This window comes from Lates calcarifer, linkage group LG14 (genome assembly GCF_001640805.2).
Source record: "Lates calcarifer isolate ASB-BC8 linkage group LG14, TLL_Latcal_v3, whole genome shotgun sequence".
NCBI classification, from domain to species: domain Eukaryota; kingdom Metazoa; phylum Chordata; class Actinopteri; family Centropomidae; genus Lates; species Lates calcarifer.
In genome coordinates this window covers 11,102,971-11,122,446 of record NC_066846.1, presented here as the reverse complement: position 1 = coordinate 11,122,446, position 19,476 = coordinate 11,102,971, and the positions used below count along the sequence as shown (strand labels likewise).

The 19,476-nt window shown below is 38.3% G+C and overlaps 2 protein-coding genes across 2 annotated transcripts; one reads left to right on the top strand and one right to left on the bottom strand.

The window, feature by feature from the left end:
* Positions 1–452: 452 nt before the first annotated feature.
* LOC108874146 (cerebellin-2) lies at positions 453–1,968 on the top strand. The gene is made up of 3 exons (XM_018662553.2): positions 453–690; positions 855–986; positions 1,324–1,968. Exons 1-3 carry the CDS (start codon positions 483–485, stop codon positions 1,599–1,601), a joined length of 618 nt encoding a protein of 205 aa, XP_018518069.1. The 5' UTR covers positions 453–482; the 3' UTR covers positions 1,602–1,968.
* Positions 1,969–6,253: 4,285 nt separating this feature from the next.
* On the bottom strand, positions 6,254–13,961 carry LOC108874153 (E3 ubiquitin-protein ligase TRIM21). The gene is made up of 14 exons (XM_018662560.2): positions 13,866–13,961; positions 12,315–12,555; positions 12,022–12,191; positions 11,738–11,810; positions 11,570–11,655; positions 11,270–11,354; positions 11,076–11,164; positions 10,816–10,971; positions 10,237–10,332; positions 10,042–10,145; positions 9,813–9,921; positions 9,531–9,663; positions 9,414–9,440; positions 6,254–7,705 (listed from the first exon to the last, which is right to left on the bottom strand). Exons 2-14 carry the CDS (start codon positions 12,535–12,537, stop codon positions 7,161–7,163), a joined length of 1,896 nt encoding a protein of 631 aa, XP_018518076.1. The 5' UTR covers positions 12,538–12,555; positions 13,866–13,961; the 3' UTR covers positions 6,254–7,160.
* Positions 13,962–19,476: the final 5,515 nt, after the last annotated feature.

Below are 19,476 nucleotides of genomic sequence, written 5' to 3'. Positions count from 1 at the left end.
ATGTTTGGGGATCCAACTACCACACGACTTTCAGTGGTTTTTCAGCTTAGACAGAATGCAATTAGTTCTGCTGTAAATTCACAGAAACAAATAAAAAATGAGTCCTTATTGTTAAGTTACTGCTTCATTCATAAGGCTGACAGCTTCATTGTGCTTTGCTTTGCAAATGATGATGAAAAAACTCTGACATTTAATAACTAGACAATAAACTTAAATAGATCAAAAAATTGTGGATAATTAGAAAAAGTAACAAGTATTTATTTAAGTATTTTGTGTAATTTTTGAATAAAACAGCAGCTGACATCTCTTTGACGGTTGACTGAGCCAACGGAATTTCACAATTGCACACTGGTTCTTTTGCAACAAGAAAACAAAGCCAAAAGCCAAACAAGATGTTAAACATTTATAAACTGTGGTAAAACAGTATAAAAACAGCCAGAGGGATCATACCAAGACATTAGGAGACTTAATCGAGTTGGAAGATGAATTTTAACAGTTGCAAATTGTTTGCATTGCTGTTCTGTGGCCTGACTTTGGCACAGGTAGATACTGGAGCTACAACTGATGATGCACAGTTGTCCTCCTCTTCTGACACGTCAACTATCATGAGAGAATTCAGAGAAAAACTTCAAGCGATGGAAACCAGACTGGTAGGCAGTGAAAACCAGATTCTGGAACTGAAGACTAAAGGTGAGGTGAAACTAAAGAGATTTTGATGGACAAGTCATAATTCACATGGTTGTAAGCGGTGTTAAGTTGGTAAAATGCGTTTTAGCTGATGATCAAGAACTCTTGTTCTTTAATTGGAGGAATATTTACAGAGTGATGTTACGAGAATGAATTGTCTTTCACAGAAAGCACCAAGGTGATATTCAGCGCAGAGGCAGGAAGAGGAGATGCATCCATTGGACCCTTCAACACAGACACAACTGTAATCTACAAAAAAGTGATCACCAACATTGGTAATGCCTACAGTCAATCCACAGGTAAGACCCAGTCTCCTGCAAACATGTTTAACTTCTTTTTGAACTGAGACTCTCAGTGTTAGTGACAATGATTCAGCCAATAAAGTGAGATATAGATCTCATTAGTGTTTGCATGTGTGTAGTGTAGTTTCTTGTGAGTCAATTTAGTTAATTGCAATGAATAAATAAGTAAAAATGAATACATGAATAAAATATTTAAAAATGAATGACCTGTGGATTTTTGAGTGTGTGCACAAGTGAGTTATTTGTAACAATTATCTGGTTTTAAAAAACTAAATGGTCAGTGGTCATTTGTAATAAATAAAATAATATGTCTAACTCCCTGTTATGTTCACAGGTATCTTTGCTGCTCCTGTGGCAGGTGTTTATTATTTTAGCATCTTCTATCATGCTTCAGGATCACATGGATCGATGCTGCGACTGTTTAAAAACAGTGAGGAGATTGTCATAGCACATGATTTCCAGTCAGACAGTGACAGAGCTGATAATGGAGCAAATGCAGTGTTCCTGCAGCTGCAGCATGGAGACCAGGTGTATGTGCAGTTGGCTGCAAACAGTCATATTTGGGGAGCTAGCCACAGTACTTTCAGTGGTTATTTGGTCGGTCAAATATGAGAATCAATACATTACATCTCTGTTAAAGGAAGGAAATAACTTTCAATTAAGTAAAAGACAGAAGTCATTGTATTTGGTAACAGGACAGCTATAAAGATGAAAACCTATGTTGGAAATTTTGGTGTGTTTAACGACACAGGTCTCAGCAGCCAGTTCTTCAGTTAGCGCCACCTGCCTGTACAAGCACTGATTCAGGCTAATCTGTTCACTGAAGATTTGTTTGTACATGAACTGTGTGCCACCATATTGTAACAGTCTGTTGTAAGATCTTTCAAATACCACCATCAGACAGAACCATTTTCACACTGATTCCAGATTTGTCACAACTGTAAAACAAATCCAAATTAAAAAACTTCTGTGCCTTTGACTGACTTGTTTCTTTACTGCAATTTTATTCAGAATAACTTACTTCTGCTTTGCTCCTGCTCTCATGTTATTTGTGTTTGTATTTGGCTTTTATTACTTTTTGGCTTTGGACATCATTCTAATTGTTGTCTTTGACTTATATAAAGAACTTTGAATTGCTTCAGTGTTTAAGTCTTGATCTACAGTCCAGCATTACTTTGACCTTGCAGGGCCTGATTCTGGCAGTTTAAGCTGCTATCACTGAATTACGCACTGGTAAATACTTGGCTAACCAACAGGTTGAAATATGAGAAGTGGTTCAGTATCTCACATGAAGTGAAACCTCTGACCTTGCATTAAGCTTTCACTATGAGAGGGAAAATGGTTTGTGTCTCATTGAGGTCTGCATAAGGTTTTGAACACACATACAATATGATTTTGTGGTTCTGTGGTTCAATGTTCTTTGTTTTAGAAAGTGACAAATAAAAGACCAAAGACCAAAAAATATAGTACAAACTCAAACAATTACAAAATGAATTATATGTAAAAAGTCCACCTTCATTTAGTTCAGTTAAACTCCAGCATTTCTCCTCAGGGCCAAACCTACAGCATGACATTTAGTTCAACAAATGAGAATAAAATACAGGAACTCCATAGAGGAGTTAAATAGAGCAGTGTTTTGCTTTATCTAGAAGCAACAGTGGTAGCATTCAGTGCAGCATCAGATGGTAATAAAGCCATTGGACCCTTCAACACAGATACAACTTTAATCTACAAAACGCTGAAAACAAACGTTGGCAGTGCCTACAATAAACACACAGGTAAGTACAATACTGGCATTTTTAAAGTCTGTTATTTCCAAATATATAAGGAAAAAGAATAGTGCAGCTGAATGTAAATTCATTTCTTTCTTCTTATATTTTGTGATGAATTTAAATGTAGTGGCCTCGTACTTTGGTCAACATGATGAACATTATGGCCTTAGCTGTACTTGGTTTTAAATGTTAATTAACAAACATTAGCATGCTAACATGCTAAACTAAAATGAAAATTATGCCTGCTAAATGTCAACATGCTAGCATTATCATTGTAAGCAAGCTAGTTAGCATGTTGATGTGAGCATTTAGCCACACGCTGCAGACTTGTTTTTAAATTACTCTCTCTACCACACAGATTTTTTTATTGACAAAAGTTTAATGTGATTATAGCAGGGATGTGTTTGTCTCCACAGGTATGTTCACAGCACCTGTTGCAGGCATTTACTACTTCAGCTTTTTTTATCACGCTGGAGGAGCACATCCGGTTACTGTATCTCTCATCAAGAACAACGAACTTATTGTGATGGCCCATGACCACAGTACATCGCATGACGGGGCTGATAATGGAGGAAACGCAGTGCTTCTGCAGCTGCAGCAAAGGGACCAGGTTTATCTGCGCTTGGGTGCAAATACAAATGTTTGGGGAAATAACGTTGTTACCACCTTCAGCGGTTTTCTGCTCAGACAAGTTTAAGAGACAGTGAATGACGATATGTTTCATTTGTCACTATAATTACAATTTTAACAGATCTGAAATTATCAGAGTATTTAAAATGCAATATGTTTATTTTAATTCATTTCAAATTGAAAGACCATTTTTTACAGTAAAATTCAGTAGGATTGTCCACAAGGTGTAACTTTTTTTTTAGCTTATTGAAGGCTGCAACTTCAATCTGAATTAATAACGTATTCTCTTCTATTAGTTTCTCTTCTGCTTCTCAAGTAATAACTTAAAGCTCTATTTTGTCTCATCAATACCTTGTTAGAAAACCTCCTCTGTATTAGTCCTTGTGCACACTGTCTTGCATTTTGAACGTGTCTTCTATTAAAACTAATATGTGAGTGCAAGTGGTGTAAAGTCTCCTTGGCCTGCTATTTTGTTATTAAACCAATTCAATTTCTCAATCCATCAAATGCATGAATGTAAATGGAACATTAATTTGTGTTTCTACCCATGACTCAGGCCTCTGCATGGCAGGTTACAGACAGACCACTAAACACACATAAAGGTCTTAGTTCAGACAGAAAACAGCGCCCTCTGCTGTGCCAAACCAGTGTGGTGAAGCAGTGCAGGAAATCTGCTTCAGTTCTCACCTTGTTGGCAAGACAGGTTCACTTAAATGGGACATTTATTACACAAATGCACTTACATAAAACATTTAATCACTGGTTCATGAGTATTTAATGAAACCAAATAAACAGCACCCCCTGCTGTGCTATGCCAGTATAACGCAGCAGTGCAGGAGATCTACTTTGAATAGGACATTTGATATAAAGGCAAATCAAACTGCTTCTGTTAAAATGTAATAAAAGGAACATGACCGATGGTCAGTTGCAACAAAAAAGTAATGTCAAACAATGGTTTATTTTTACCAACATCATGAAAAAGAAATACAAAGAATATTTCCATTAAATGACATCAAACAGGAATATACAGTCCCTACGCATGTGTAATAAGCAGTAACACCAGCACATCTAAAAATCACAACCTTTGCAGTATTCATAGTTCAGTTCTTCTTCACATGATGAACGTGTTAGCGGTTGTGGTGACAAAAATGGACTGAAAAAACAGAACTGTGAGCAGAGGTGAACAAAAGTGTCAAACACACACACTGAGTAAAGATGTAACAGAAGGAATGTGTGGCTCAAACAAAAACAAAAAGACATTCATTTAGCTAAGCCTGATAGAAAGTTTACATACCAAAGAATAATAAACCTGGGAGCTGGAATCAAGTGTGCACTGACCCTCCAAACATGCAGGTTACCCTAAGCATGAGACACACAGGGGACACTGCCTGGATTTTCATTATTGTATTTCTCATAATGGACAGGGAGGCAGCGTTTTCCGACCTTATCACACGCCACAATCACTCTGTGCTTGACAGGTTCTACATGACTTACATAACATATGTTACATTCAATATATGAATCGACATCATATATCACCATGGCTGACTCGCTGATGCACAAGTTACCTTTGTTCAGCCACCGGCCTGATTTGCTGCAAATCTGCTTGACTTGTTCCTCATCACCAGCTTTAATGAAGGACTGCATTGGAGCTCTGCCACAGAGTTGTTGCTGCTCTAAATACCTGTATAATGAGGTCAATATTTCACTGCACAGTATTGACATTGTCCAACTATTATCTTCTTATTAACTTTTGTTTTGAAGAATTACACACTACAAAGCTTTACATTTACTGTATCTGCTGCAGATTTAAAACAAGAAATAAAACACAGCTGCTGTTTGAACCCTCTGTGTTGTAGACTAACTGCCAGGTCATTCACTATAAACCCATTGAATAGGTGCATCCAAAATGTAAACCTAGTACTGATATAGGATAGGATTAAGAAGAATTGCACTAAATAAACATTTTTCTTATATTTCCTGACTCTTTCACAAGAAAATAAAATTTTCAATTTACCGCTTCCATTCCTCCCGAGAAGTTCTGTTAAAGTCAGACTGAAGGATGTGTTTGCACTTGAATTTTTCATAACGATCACAGCTGGATGTTTCCTGACAGGGCTTTGAGTTGTAAGAGGGTTTCAAATCGCTGGTCATGCTGCCGCCATTTGACACTCGTTGTCCCCCGTGAACAAGGGCTGCAGTGAAGATGATGGCAGTCGGGAGAATAAGGTTCATTTTGTCTAGAGTACAGAAAGAATACAAGACTGAGTTTTTGAGCTGAAAAATGTGTTGTTCAAAAATAACACTAAAAATCTATTTGTCAGTGTGGTACACTAACAGTGTAAAAAAAAAAGTGTGTTAAACCATTATCACACTTGCCTTATAGCATTTTAATGTTTTATATTAAGTCTGTTTGTCTTCCCTGTGATAGACAGAAACCCATTCAGAGTTAAATGAATTCTTCTCACCTTTCTGTGTTGCTGTGTTAGTCTGGAGTCAATTGATACCAGTTGACGATTCCTTCTCTACTACAAGTCCAAAAATATTCCACCCCTTATAAACCTTTTGACTTGTGAACATTGATCACAGCCAATTATCTTAACCCAAAGCAAAGAGACTGTCAGCCAATGAAACTACTGCAAGCTGCTCTTTCACCATGTATGTTCATGATAATTGCCAGACAATAAGGATATGGGGGCATGTATTGACACAGCTACTTCTGATGTGAGAAAGTGCACTCATGTGGGCAGCTATGTGTGAAACCACCTCTGCAACAACAGGATTGGTCACTGTGGTTGACACCAAGTACAAGAACGTGCTAAGGCACTTGAAGGTTTGTGCAAAAATACTGCACATTACAAATGTAGTGCCAAACCATCATTTTATTATTTTTTTATACAACACCAAAAAAATGAAAAATATAGAAAAAGTTCCAAAACCGTTAATATTATGTACATACAAATAGAATGTTTACATTAAATGACACCAATCAGGAATATAGACATGATCACATCCTACATCAAATAGAAACACAAGTGTATGAGTGCAAAATGATATTCAGTGTAACTTTTGCAATATTCACAGAGAGTAAGAAAGTGGTACAAATATCCCTTATTCCTCATTTGATGAAGATGTAAGAGGAAAACATTGATCAAGAGCTACACAGAAATGAATAGAAGCTTTCAATAAATGTTTAGATTAAGATGTGAACAACTACTACTACTGACAAGATTCTTTGTTTCTAGGACGCACAGTCATTCATTAACATGAATTACTGACTTCTGTCTACAAATGTGTTTTGAAGGGATTCCTTTTGAGGTGTTACTGGAATTTGGCATCCAGGAGGTCAAAAGTGACCTTGACCTTTAACCAGAATCGAATAAGTGCATTCTTGAGCCCAAGTGCATGTTTGTGCCAAATTTGAAAAAAAGTGCAATTGAGAAGTTGTATTCACATGGATGGAATGAATGGATGGACTGACCAAGGAATGGGCAGTTGGACAGACAACCCAAAAACATAATGCCCCTGTGCAGAAACAATCATGGCCTAAAAATATACCAGGTCATTATGGTTATTTAAAAGCTATTTGCATTTTAAACTGTAGACTGTAACAGGATATCAAATGGTAAATAGCATCCTCTCACCTACTTTAAATTTGATCTATTCAGTTACAAGATGAATGCTGTGACACTTGATGAAACATCATCCCAGAGTATATGTGTAGCAATATGCTCTATCAGTACACATGGAAAAACATACTTTATAGCCACTACTGCCTTTTCACAGGCAAGATAATCAGGGGATCTGAGTTTTTCCCATTTTGCTGGAGATGTGGGCTGAAATATGGGAAGATCTCGCCACCGAATGAACACCCAGTAAACGAGTAGATGTGAGACTGAGTCGTCACATCGTAGAAAGAGACAAGCCCTTCCTCGTAATCCACAAACACCCCCACCTTCTTAGCTTTCTTTCTCAGGGAGAGGCTGACAGGTGGAGCTGTCAGGGCTGCGTATTGTTTGTCTTCATAATGTACAGTCACCCAGTAACCATTGTCTGGGTTCAGAAGGAGTTTGCCCTTGCGGTTTGCGTCACCTCTTGCCACACCCAGATCCCACCCGGTCTTGTTGCTGACGTCCACTTCCCAGTATGATTTCCCAGAGGTCAAGCTGTTGAGCCCTAGAATGCTGCCAAACATGTCAAACCTTTTTGGACTGTCAGGAACTCTCTGGTTCTTTCCTCCATCTTTCACTTTCTTCCCATCATCAGAGAGAAGCAGGCATTGATGTGCAGTAGCAGGGTCCAGCTTCACATCCACTGCAGTTGAAAAAAAAACAAACAATGAAAATGGATTTTCTTCCTCCTCCTTCCTCCTTCTGACTTTCAGTTTGGTCCTAACCAAAACAGCAGGTGTGAAAGGTGCCCCGGACCATGGTCTGGACCAAAGGCCAGAAATTTGGTCCCACCATAAGAGGTGGTCTCAGTCTGGATCAAACTAAGCCATGATTTGGTTCATTTGCAGTGTGAAAACACTGTTTTGGATGGTTCAGACTTTTGGACCAATTAATGTAGGTAAGTCATGCAAAGTTCAATGTGAAACTAAAACTAACTGGATCAAATGTATGCAAAGTGAAATATTAATGTTTGACTGGACAACATATGCTTCTGTGAAACAAGGTCACAGGTTTTTGCAGAAGTACTCGGTTAGACCACAGGGTGGAGACTGACCTCCCAAGAAAAAAAAACTGTAATCAGTGGTTTCAGCAAACACTCCAAAGTGATATGACACAGTGGAGGGTAGGTCAACAAAGAAGAGAGTGAAGAAGACCATGGTGTGCTTAGTGTTTAAAACTTGAGATGCACTCAACAAACAAATGCTGCTATTCTTAGATAAAGGGAACCAAGGTCTCAAAATGTGCAGAAGAGAAGTTTCAGGCGTTCATGCACAGAGAAGCAAATTATCTACAGTTTTGATTTTAAAAAAGCCTTCTGTGGTTGTACTATATTGCTTGACAACTGAAAAAAACTGGCTTTGATTTTAACAGGTCTTCATCTCAGTAACAAATGAAGAAACAGCCTCTGTTCTGACCCTTTTATACACTCCCTCAGGGGCGTGTCCTAATTAGGAAACTGGGTCAACAGGTGGTAGATAATGAGTCACTCAAGGATTTCTTCCCCAAAATTTCACAAACTAAACAACTCAAAATCCAAGGAACAAATCAAATGGAGATATGTTTATATAACCTGTCAAATAAAGACATACTATATATAAAACATTTTATTGGAATATGCATTAGAAATATTAGCCTTTTATTTCATTTAAGCCTTGAAATGCTGGTGAAAATCCGAAAGGTAGTAGTAGTCATTGAATGACCCTCATTATCTGCCACCTGTTGTCCCAGTTACCCAATCAGGACACACCCCTAAATGAATGTATAAAAGGGTCAGGCTCAGGCAGTGTCTCCTCATTTGAAATCCTGATGAAAACCTGTCAAGTTCAAAGTCTTTAAAAAAAAAAAAAAAAAAAAAAAAAAAAAAAAAAAAAAAAAAAACAGCACCCTGAGCAAGTCATGTTGGCAGCAATGCTTTTTATCAAAACTCCAATTACTGTTGTATCTTTTCGCGTGAAGGCCTACAGTCATTTTGATTTAAAACCTGGTCACAACCACTCCATAACTTCAGTAGTTTTAACCCAGTTATCTTTGCATAAACCTAACCAAGTTATCAAAATGAACTGTAACCATAGATCTCAATGGTGATTTGCAGCAAGTTTGCAGGGCTGTCAGATCAGAAAACACTCCCATGGGTGGCTCTAGAGGGAGTGGCTCATTGGAGAACTTGTGGCACAGCAAAATGAATGTGAATGTGAGTTAAGCTGTGAGAACCTAAGAAATGAATTCTTAGGTTCTCACAGCTTAACTCCCATAACAAGTTTAGGGTACTCATGTAGAGAAATTAAGAAAAAGTGTTCAGATATAAAGTAAAGTTTTAGAAGTTTTAAGGTTTTAAATTTTGAGACCCTCACCTGCAAATGTGGGAATTCTCCTGAGTTCTGTGGAAACATAAATTACATTAAATTAAATTAAATATTGATTCCGATTAAATGAAATGCAAACCTTGATGAACACAAGGAAGGACTCACCAACAGAAGAGAGTTTTTCAAGTTCCAGGCAAATTTGTTCCATCATGGTTGAAGTTGTGGTTCTCAGGGAACCGAAGGAGAATGAAGTGTCAAGACTTAGATTTTTCCAATCTCTAGATTCATCTAGAGAAACCTGTGTGTGATTGCAAGGATAAAATCACTTAATCAGGAATAAGGACACAGAACTGACAAAGCTGAGCTGACTGAAATGTTTCCTGTTTGTGCTTTTTATGTTGTGATGATAAAACATGACAAACGGGATGTCGCATCCCCAGGGCTCACCTGCACATCTGGGTTTTTGTCCAACTCGTCCACGGTCTTTTTGAGTTTATCAACTTCTCTTTCCAGCTTCTCAACCAGATCTTGTGCTTCTCTCTTTACTTTTCGTCTCCTAAAGGTCACATAGAGTATGTTAAAATGTCTGACTACACTACATTTTTAGCACTGACTGACTGCACCTTTTAATTGATCAAGTGTTACTGCTCTACAGTGTGAGCTATAAAGAACCGACCTCTCCTCTAGAGGTTGAAGAGCTTTGAGCCAAGCATCCTCCACAACTTTCATCACCTCGGTGAACGCATTGTTGATCTCCAGCCACTCTGCATCCAAGCTGCCCTGAAAGGAGTAATTGACAGTTGAGATGTTAAAGAAACATGAATCATAACAATAATCAGTAAAATTTTAACCAAAATCTGCTGCTGCTTACCTTGCAGCCTTTTACGGATGATCTGACTTCACCCAACTTGTGCTCCCTGATTTGAATTTTCAGCTGTAACTCAGCCCTCTTCCGGTCTTGTTTTGCCTTGAATTAATACAAAAAGAGCAGTAAAGAACCGTAAAATACCCAATTGAGTGTAACAAGACTAAGTAGGACTAAGGTGCAGGGGTGCTCTGAGCTAAACATCAGCATGCTAACATGCTCACAATGATCTGTTAAAGGAGGACATGAACACTTGTGCCAAATTTCATGTCAATCCATCCAGCAGATGTTGAGACATTTCACTTAAAACGAAACACATTAACCATAGATTCTAGCCCCTTAATGGATAAACTGTATAGATAATGGATGGATGTTAACGTCAACCAGAGGATCACTAAAGTCTTTGGGGTTTATCCTCTGGGGACCATGGGTATCTGTGCCAAATCTAATGGGAATACATGCAATAGTGGTTGACATTTCGGTCTGTACCAATATGGGGGTCCAATCATTAAACCAATAATGCCATCCATAGAGCCATGCTGCAAGCTTTAAAAGCAACATACTGTATTATTAGAAGTGTATTACCTTTAGTAGTTTTTGAGCCTCCCTTTCTTTCTCCCTCTCTTTCTCTCTTTCTCTCTCCATCTCTCTCTCCTTCTCTCTCTTCATTTCTTTCTCCTTCAGAAGGACTGCTATATCCTGAGCTGTGGTTGTCGGAGGCCTCCAGCTCATATGTTCCACCTGTAGAACCAAAGCATAGTCTTTAAAGAATAAAACTTTTCTCTCAGCACAGAACCTATTGATCTGTACAATCAGATTTCCAACAAGTCGAGTGTGTGCTGTACCTGCTGTGCACCAGTGGAGAAATCAAGCACTCGACGAGCTTTGTCCGAGTTGGTGTTGGATTGGTGAGAGCGCTGAGGAGTCTCAAAGACTGTAGAAAAAGAAGATAGTCACTGTTAAAAGTAGCTGCTTTGCACCATTCCTGCAGGTTATTTTTGCTGTGTTCCTGTTATGGATTAAAACACTTAATTCATACATGGTTTGTTCGTCTCCTCCACTGTGACCTCTGTAATAGCAGGATACGTTTGGGTGGTGAAGGTCTGTGACACCGGCATGACAGGCTGTCAGAAAAAAGTGAGACAAAATTTTAGCACGTTCACTCAGACCTTTACCAACTTTACCACCCAATACTACACTGACAGTTTTGACCCTTTTAACTTTAATATTATCCATAAATCATTCTTAAATAATGGACAATAGGTTAGAGAAAGAAGCACGAAAAGCAGTGCTGTTTAGAAGAAATAACCTATGCAAAAATGTCAGACATCTATTGTACCTGTGCACCAGTGTTGAAATCAAGTGCTCGATGACTTGTGTCCACGTTAGCATTCATTTGTGCAGAGTGCTGCTGATTTTCAATGACTGTATGGAGAGAGGATGGCTCACTGTTAAACACCACGGTTTGTTTTTCTTATTATGAATTAACTGCAATTATAAAACATACATGATTTGATCATCCCTATCACTGCAGCTTCATTGACTTTAAGGTTTGGTTGAGCGAAGAGGTTTGGCCCATTCTGTAAGGAGAGGGGGAGGATAAGATTATTCAGCTTTATAAATCTGACCTTTATTCACATTCAGTGTCCTGTAATACTTTCCTAGCTTTGCTAACATTACTGTCTTGCTTTAAATTATCCTTCAATTTTATAACTATATAACAGACAACAAAACAAAGTTTTGTCAAGAACTGATTGTAATGTATAATCTATTATCTTTTCTTGAATATACCTCTGTCTTGACTAAAGTGCTGTTCACTGGTCTGCTGTCCTTTTTTTCACTCTCTGGGATGCTAATTGCCTTCGGCCTGCAGCTCATCTGATGAATTCTCAGGACGTGCTTAGTTGTAAATTCAGACCAACCACAGTGGCACACCTGGAGGCTCATGTCTGATGTGGAGTCTGTTGGAGACATTATGGAAAGTTTTCTTTTATTTTTGGAAAGTTCAGTTATTTTTTCAGTATTACCTTCAGAATTGGAGACACCTGTGACGTAGTGTGTACATTTATTTATGGACCACTCACCAGGCCTCAGAGAAGAGGTGAAGATATCCATCACAGGCTCCTCTATTTTGATTGTAGGTCTCATGAATGTAAATTGAGGCACGTAACTGTTAACTCTGAATTGTTCGTTCTCAGGGATCCTCATCCCCTTTGGTGTACATCCCATCTTCCCCTGGTGAACTCTCAGGCCCTGGTAGCTGGTCACTTTGGACCAGCCACAGCAGTGACAAACCTGGAGGCTCATGTCAGATGTGTTGACTATCTGTAGAAAACATTTGTACATTTTCATGTATTAGAGGTGTGATTTATTTTTATTTTTTTCCCCCACTATGTATAGCTTGCTTCCCATTTGTAGAAGCAGCAGCGATTGTTTCTCAATATCTCCAGTTCATAGAAAGCTGCACACTGTGTTCCTCAGTGACCAATAGTGTCTTTATTGTTTAAAACACAAAATCAAATTGCATTTTTAGAGCATTGCTGTCTCACTTATTCACACCATAAGCTGAAAACGTTTTGTCCTTGTATCAGAAAGAAAAGTGCACATTTGGTACCTCAGTATGACCCTGCTTTATTGAACTTTATTTGAACAGCTCATAAGTCCACCATACCTTTTTATTGTTAGATCTGCTGTAAAATGTGCATTTGGTCCTATTTCATCCTCTTCATCAGATTAGATGGTTTTAGTCGCCCTCTGGTGGCGCAGAGTATATTCTACACTGTCAAGTCCTGCTACAAATAACTGTACACACAGACTCAAACTTAGGTGTGGTTGTGGATAACCTTAAAGAAAACCATGCCAGTGTCACGAGACTGAAATGGTATCTTAACCTTATTTTTGGAGTGAGTCAAATCAAAGTTTACCAACTAGTGAGAAACAGTGGGTATTTCTACTCCTATTCCTCTACTCATTTCCCCTTGTCCAAAGTTTTCCATTCCGTGAAACCAGGTAGTAATGTCATCTTCTCCTTTTACTGGCATCACACTATCAGTGGATTTTGGACTTGAATGAGTCAATATTAACTCTGTAACACCAGCACATCTAAAAATAACTATCACCGCAGGAAACTTGGTGTTTGTGATCCTGACAACAGCGAGAAAAACACCCTGTTTAAATGCTGTATAACACACACACACACACACACACACACACACCGCTGTGTTCCGTATATATAGTACACGCCCCGAAACCTGTGGTTTACCTATATTTGCATTACTGCCTTGCCCTTTTTCCGGGACGTACTATCGTGTCAAAATATTATATAGACAGGACAGCTGTAGGATCAGGCGGCTGACATCTTCATTTTTGACATAACATTTAGGCGAATAAAAATAAACTGAGCCCAGATAACTTTTACAATGCATCTAAAAGTCAGATTCATTTCTTTAAACGCATAAAATATGTTAAAGTATTATTTCATTCTTCCTTCTACTGTATTATTTTTGTCATTAAAGAACATAAATCCCCTTATCATATAAGCTGTGACGTGGATAACTTTCATCATGGATAGATATCACAAAGTGCTTTTAAAAGATAAATAACAATATAATCAGATCAGATCTCCTGCAGCTTACCTTGCACTCTGTAACCGCGATGATCCTCTGAGTGATCTGTCTCTTATTTCCCGACTCTCCTCCTTTTTGTACACTCTCAGCTGTTTCAGTTTCGATTCAGGCAAAACAATCCTGATGCTTTCTTTTAATTGCCCCAAGTAAATAAACACATAGGTTAAACTGCTGCCATTAATATGTTCAGCAACACCAGTCGTGCATCATAGTCTTGGTTGCTCATAATTTTAAAATGTTGCAGCATTAATTGTAAATTTAATCTCTTATGAGTTTAAGTGTCATGATCAGGTGCATTGAGATAAAAACAGTGATTATTTGCTCTGTGCAGACATACCCATTACTCTTTAGTGAAAATTCCAAATAAGTTGCAGTAAAACAAGTTTCCACTAAAGTCACATGACATGAAGCATACAGGAAAAAGAAGTCGGAGGTCAGAGTGATGGTGTTCTGACAGGATGTAGGATGGAGATAGAAATGCACACAAAGTGTCTTTTTATTCCAACTTTATCTGGCCATGAAACACCCATGAAAATATTTAACAAACACTTCACTCATTTGTGAAATGATGCTGACAGTGATAATGCTAAAATGCCTGTCTGAAACTTAACCAAAATATAGTTTAGCTTTTGACTAAAATAAAGTGACAGCAGCAAAAGTGAAGAGGAATCATAAAGTAAGCAAAGGAACTGTTAACATTAGTTACTGACTGACAGTGTGTTGAGCAACAGTGTGTTTTATTGCTTGTGAATTGTTGAATATATCCAATCAAACACCCATGATACTGTGGTATTTAGACCTGTCCTGCCATGGCAAGATTACAGATAAAATATGATTTCTAAGAAATATATAGCTTAATCTACTACGTGTTTGTTACATTGTCTACAAGAATCTAATGTTTCTGTGATCGTCTAAAGAAAATGGGAAACACAGATGGGGGTAAAAAACTGATGACATGAAAAATAAAGATTTACAGTCGATCTACCACCCTATGCCAATTTTCATGTCTCTGTGTTTCTCCTTGGTCGGACTGCTGTGTCCTGGGTTGTGGCAGCTAAAAACATCCGAGCCAGATCCTTCACCTGAAAAAAAATGTTGAAAACTCAGTGGAAGTTGAACCCCCCCCCCCAAAAAAAAAGTGAAGAAAACACAATAATACACTTTGTGGATTGTTCTGAAAAGTGCAGTGAGGAAACTTAAACCAAAGTGTGCTTATAACATTTGCCTGTAACAGGACAAGGTGTAAAACAATCAGGTGTACCTTCATGCAGTGGAGAAATCTGAGAGCTGTTCTGTTTCACAGGCTGTTGGAAAAAAAAGGTTACTGTCAACCATATTTCTCAAGCTTTTCCTCATTATCTTTCCATTTCCTGTGTTGAATAAACCGTAACACATACATGACTTAGGATCCCTCTCAGTTGTGGCTTCTGTTGCTGCAGGATTCATTTTGGCGGTGGCACCTGTTGAATCTGGGACCCTCTAGAAGAGAAAAATAGTTTTTATTATGTCTTTTGCGACCCAAACTGATTACAACTAAGTCAAAAAATGCCCCCCAAAATTTCCCAGCCTTCACAGATCCAGTACAACAGAAGCACTAATACCTGTACCTGTGATAGGTAATAATTCTCCTTGTCTTTCTTTTTGGTCGGACTGCTGTTTCCTGGGCTGGAATGACAGAAAACCTCTGAGCCAGAAGCTTCACCTGAAAGAAACGAGGCACTTGAGTATCCATCAAACAATATAAATTATACTAACTTGTCTGTTTTGCACTTTTCAAAATATAAAGCAACGAATCATGGAGCTACTGTAGGAATGCTTCCATATTATAATCTAGAAACAACAACAACAAAGAAATGAAAAAGGAAAATGTAAGAAATAAAACACTGTTTGTTTTCTGTATTCCTGCACACCTCTCCCATCTGACACCTCAGTGAAGTAAAAAATAAGATGATACAGGGCCAACAACCTGTGATAGCTTTCGTTTCTCTGTCGGTTGGACTGCTGTTTCCTGGTTTGTGGTTGCTGAAACATCCGGGCAGTTCCTTCACCTGAAAAAAAAAAGTTAAACATTCATATATGATCTTGTTGTTGCACCTTTTTAAATCTGTCAAACTAATTAAAAACCGTATGTGTCTCAGGTTGTGATAACAATTCTTTTGCTTCACAACATATTCCAATAAGTCACAACTGATATACAGTACCTTCATGCCAGTTGACAAATCAGGCTGAGCAGTGTCATCCACTGTAGAGAAAGAGGAACAGTTACAGCTTCATTTCCATGATTACTTAGCAATTTCCTGTATTGAATAAACCATTCTGCTTCATACATGATTTGGGGTCGTCTTTAGTTGTGGCTCTGCTGCTGCTGAATTGTTTGGGCAATACTTGTCGAGTCTGGCACATTCTGTCAGGGAGAGAGAGGTTTTTTTAGCGTTTGAAGCATTTGCTACCAAATCAATTACTGCTCTGCAAAAATAAATTAGCATTTTAGGGTATTTTCAATTTCAGTGCATGATTTTCTTGAGAAACATCATTTAGCACTTGTGGAGCTTTATTTTCTAGAGGTGCAACTAATGATCATTGAATGGAGTTTTTACTGAAGGTGAATGTTTGTAGGAAAATAACATGGCAATCCATTCAGTAACTGATATATATATTTTTTTTACAGATTAAAGGATACTCCCATTGATAAACTCTAAGAGAAGCACTGGTACCATACCTCTGATAGTTTTTGATTCTCCTTGTCTTTCTCCAGTGGTTGAGCTGGTGTTTGCTGGGCTGCGGTTGCTGAAAACCTCTGAACCAGAGGCTTTGCCTTAAAGATAAGAGGCACTTAAGTATCCAACAAATAAGTCTAAAACCCAAAAGAGATTAAGTTTACAATATGAATACAAATACCAGATAAAGCAGCAAATCCTGACAATGGAAACAGCGTAATTAAGAGTTTCTCTGAGAAAAGTGACTCAAACTATCCTCTGATCCTCTGGGGACCATGAATACCATGAATAGAAAATTTAATGGTGTAGAAATCCAGTACTTAATTAGATATAGACTAAAGTGGTGGACTGATCAATGAACATTGTCATGAATAGACTACAATAGAGGTACTATATACAGTGACAGTTTTTTATTCTGTATTTATATAATCGGTTTATATTTCACCAATAATCCATACCCGTTCATATTTTGTCATTTTTATTTGTATATAATTGCTTTGTGTATATTTCCTTTGGTGGGCTTTTTTTGTTAATTTCGTTCTTTCGATGAGGTCACTTCCTGTACATTCGCAGTAGTCTCTTCAGATTGGAGAGGCCATACGAGTGCTCCGATCAGTGTGTGTAGAATCGTGAGAAACCCGCTAATCAGAGGAGCAGATTTTACTTTGTACAGGTGACAATATCGCATTGTTGTTGTGATATTTATTTCAGTGTACATGTGCATGTTCCATCGAGTACAGCACTTTCATGTAGCATGCTAGTTCACTGTTTTGCTAGCTGGGCTAACGGAGCTCCGGTATGGTTTCTCTTGTGGTTTTCTCCTCTCGTTTAAAGGTTCGCATATAGAAACCTCGACATGAGAAGTTGCTGTACTGATATTATTTTGTTTGATACAGGTATGTGAGCGCCCTCTTTGTGTTGTTTTGTAAATCTGTTTCGTATTGATAATTCTAGTTTAACACAGATGTGTATCTGCATGTTGTGTTCATATTTCAGTGGTAATCTGTACTCTACAAAATTGCAGCTGTTGGGTGGTAATATAGCTTTTGAACGGGCATTGCGATTGTAACTATGCGGGTCTGAAAATGATGTGTTTTTTTGTTTGTTATGTGGCAAATGTGGATATACATGAATCGTGCACTGAGTTTGAACCAGGCTCTGCTGAAGAGAGGTGTGCATGTAGAAACCCTGGCATGAGAAGTTGCTGTACTGATATTTTGTTTGATACACAACCTGTGAGAGAATAAACACTCCCTGCCCCCTGTGGCTGGCAAAGAAGCAGTTGTCTATCTTATTTTTTTATCGTCCACCAACACAACGCAGAGTGATTAAAAGAGTGAGGGATGGCTACTGTTGGACTGCTGTTTCTGGGCTAGAAGCACTTAGAAGTTATGAAGCACTTAAGTACAGCAAAAACAGATAAATACAATACTATTCAACACTGATCATCTTTACTCTAGCATTCCTCTCCTGTTTGACAGCACAGTGAGATTAAAAATAAGATCTACAACCTGTGATAGTACCGGTTTCTCTCCATTTTGCTCCTTTGACTGGACTGCTGTGTTCTGGGTTGTAGTAGCTGAAAACATCCGGGCCAGTTCCTTCACCTAAAAAATGTTGAACACTGAGTGCAAGCTGGACCCATAAAACAGCTCATGAATTCAACAACTGGGCTTCAAGCACACAGGTAGACATGGATGAATAAATAAAATTAGCAAATGTTAAGTTATAAAAAAGGTTGGTTGTGATAAAAGATATTCAAAATGAAGAGTTTGCTGTACCGTCAGGCCAGTGGAGAAATCAGGCTGTGTAGTTTCACCCACTGTAAAGAAGGAAAACTGTAAGTGTTTCTGATTATTGAGCAATTTTGCCTCAAATACACCATACTGCTACGTACTTGATTCAACATGTTCTGTCGTGGCTTCTGCTGCTGCAGAATTTCTTTGGTTGGTGGTACTTGTTGAATCTGGTACGTTCTGTCAGGGAAAGATGGAAGATTTCTAATATGAAGCATTCTACTTTTAGATTACAACAAACTGTGTAGAAATCAGCTGGAAAAGACTTTCAGATACAAACACAGCTCTCTTGTAAGCAAAGGTATTGATTGATGATTGATGATTCCCTGCTGCAGTACCTCACAGGCTCGCTCAGCTGCTCTGATGTTTTCATTTTTCTTTCATCTGTATTTTTGGCGTATTTCAGGTCTGGGTCTCTTCTGTCTCACCTTGAATGAAACACACACACATGTTCACATAGAATTAAACTAATCTTAAACTAAATATCTTTTTTTGATAATACAAAAGCAAAAGGTGTTGAGTGTGTCTCTCACAGCCTGGTCTAAAAATGCTTGTGATATACTTTAGGTCCATTTATATTACATTTCAACTTACCTCATTTTCCTTCCCTTCTGTCTGTCTCCCTCGGCTGGGTACTGTTGTTGGTGGATGCTCCCTGGCCGATCCATTCACCTGACAGATATTAATTACATTAACTAGTACTTTTCAGAACAATGAGAAATGACACAATAAAGAAAATAGGTGCATGTCACAAGATGCTACATGTTTTGAAAGGGTTGCATTGGTTTATGTTCATGGTAAAAGATTTCTGCTTTACCTGCTCACAGTGGAGAAACCCTGCGGCTGATTGCCTGGCTTTGGGTGTGTGGCTCTTGGGAAAGACGGTGGTGGAATTGGCAAAGCTGTGGTGAAAGGAGGTGGTCACTTCCAACCATGGCTGCTTTATTTTTCAGATTGTCATGCAAAGTCATGTTTGGACTGAATTATAATCCTCTACATACGTGATTTTGGTTCCTTTGATTGTTGCAGAGCTGATGGTTGATGACTGGCACATCCTGACAGGTACAAGTGGAGAGTTAAAAAGTGTTGATATTATTTCAAAGTCAA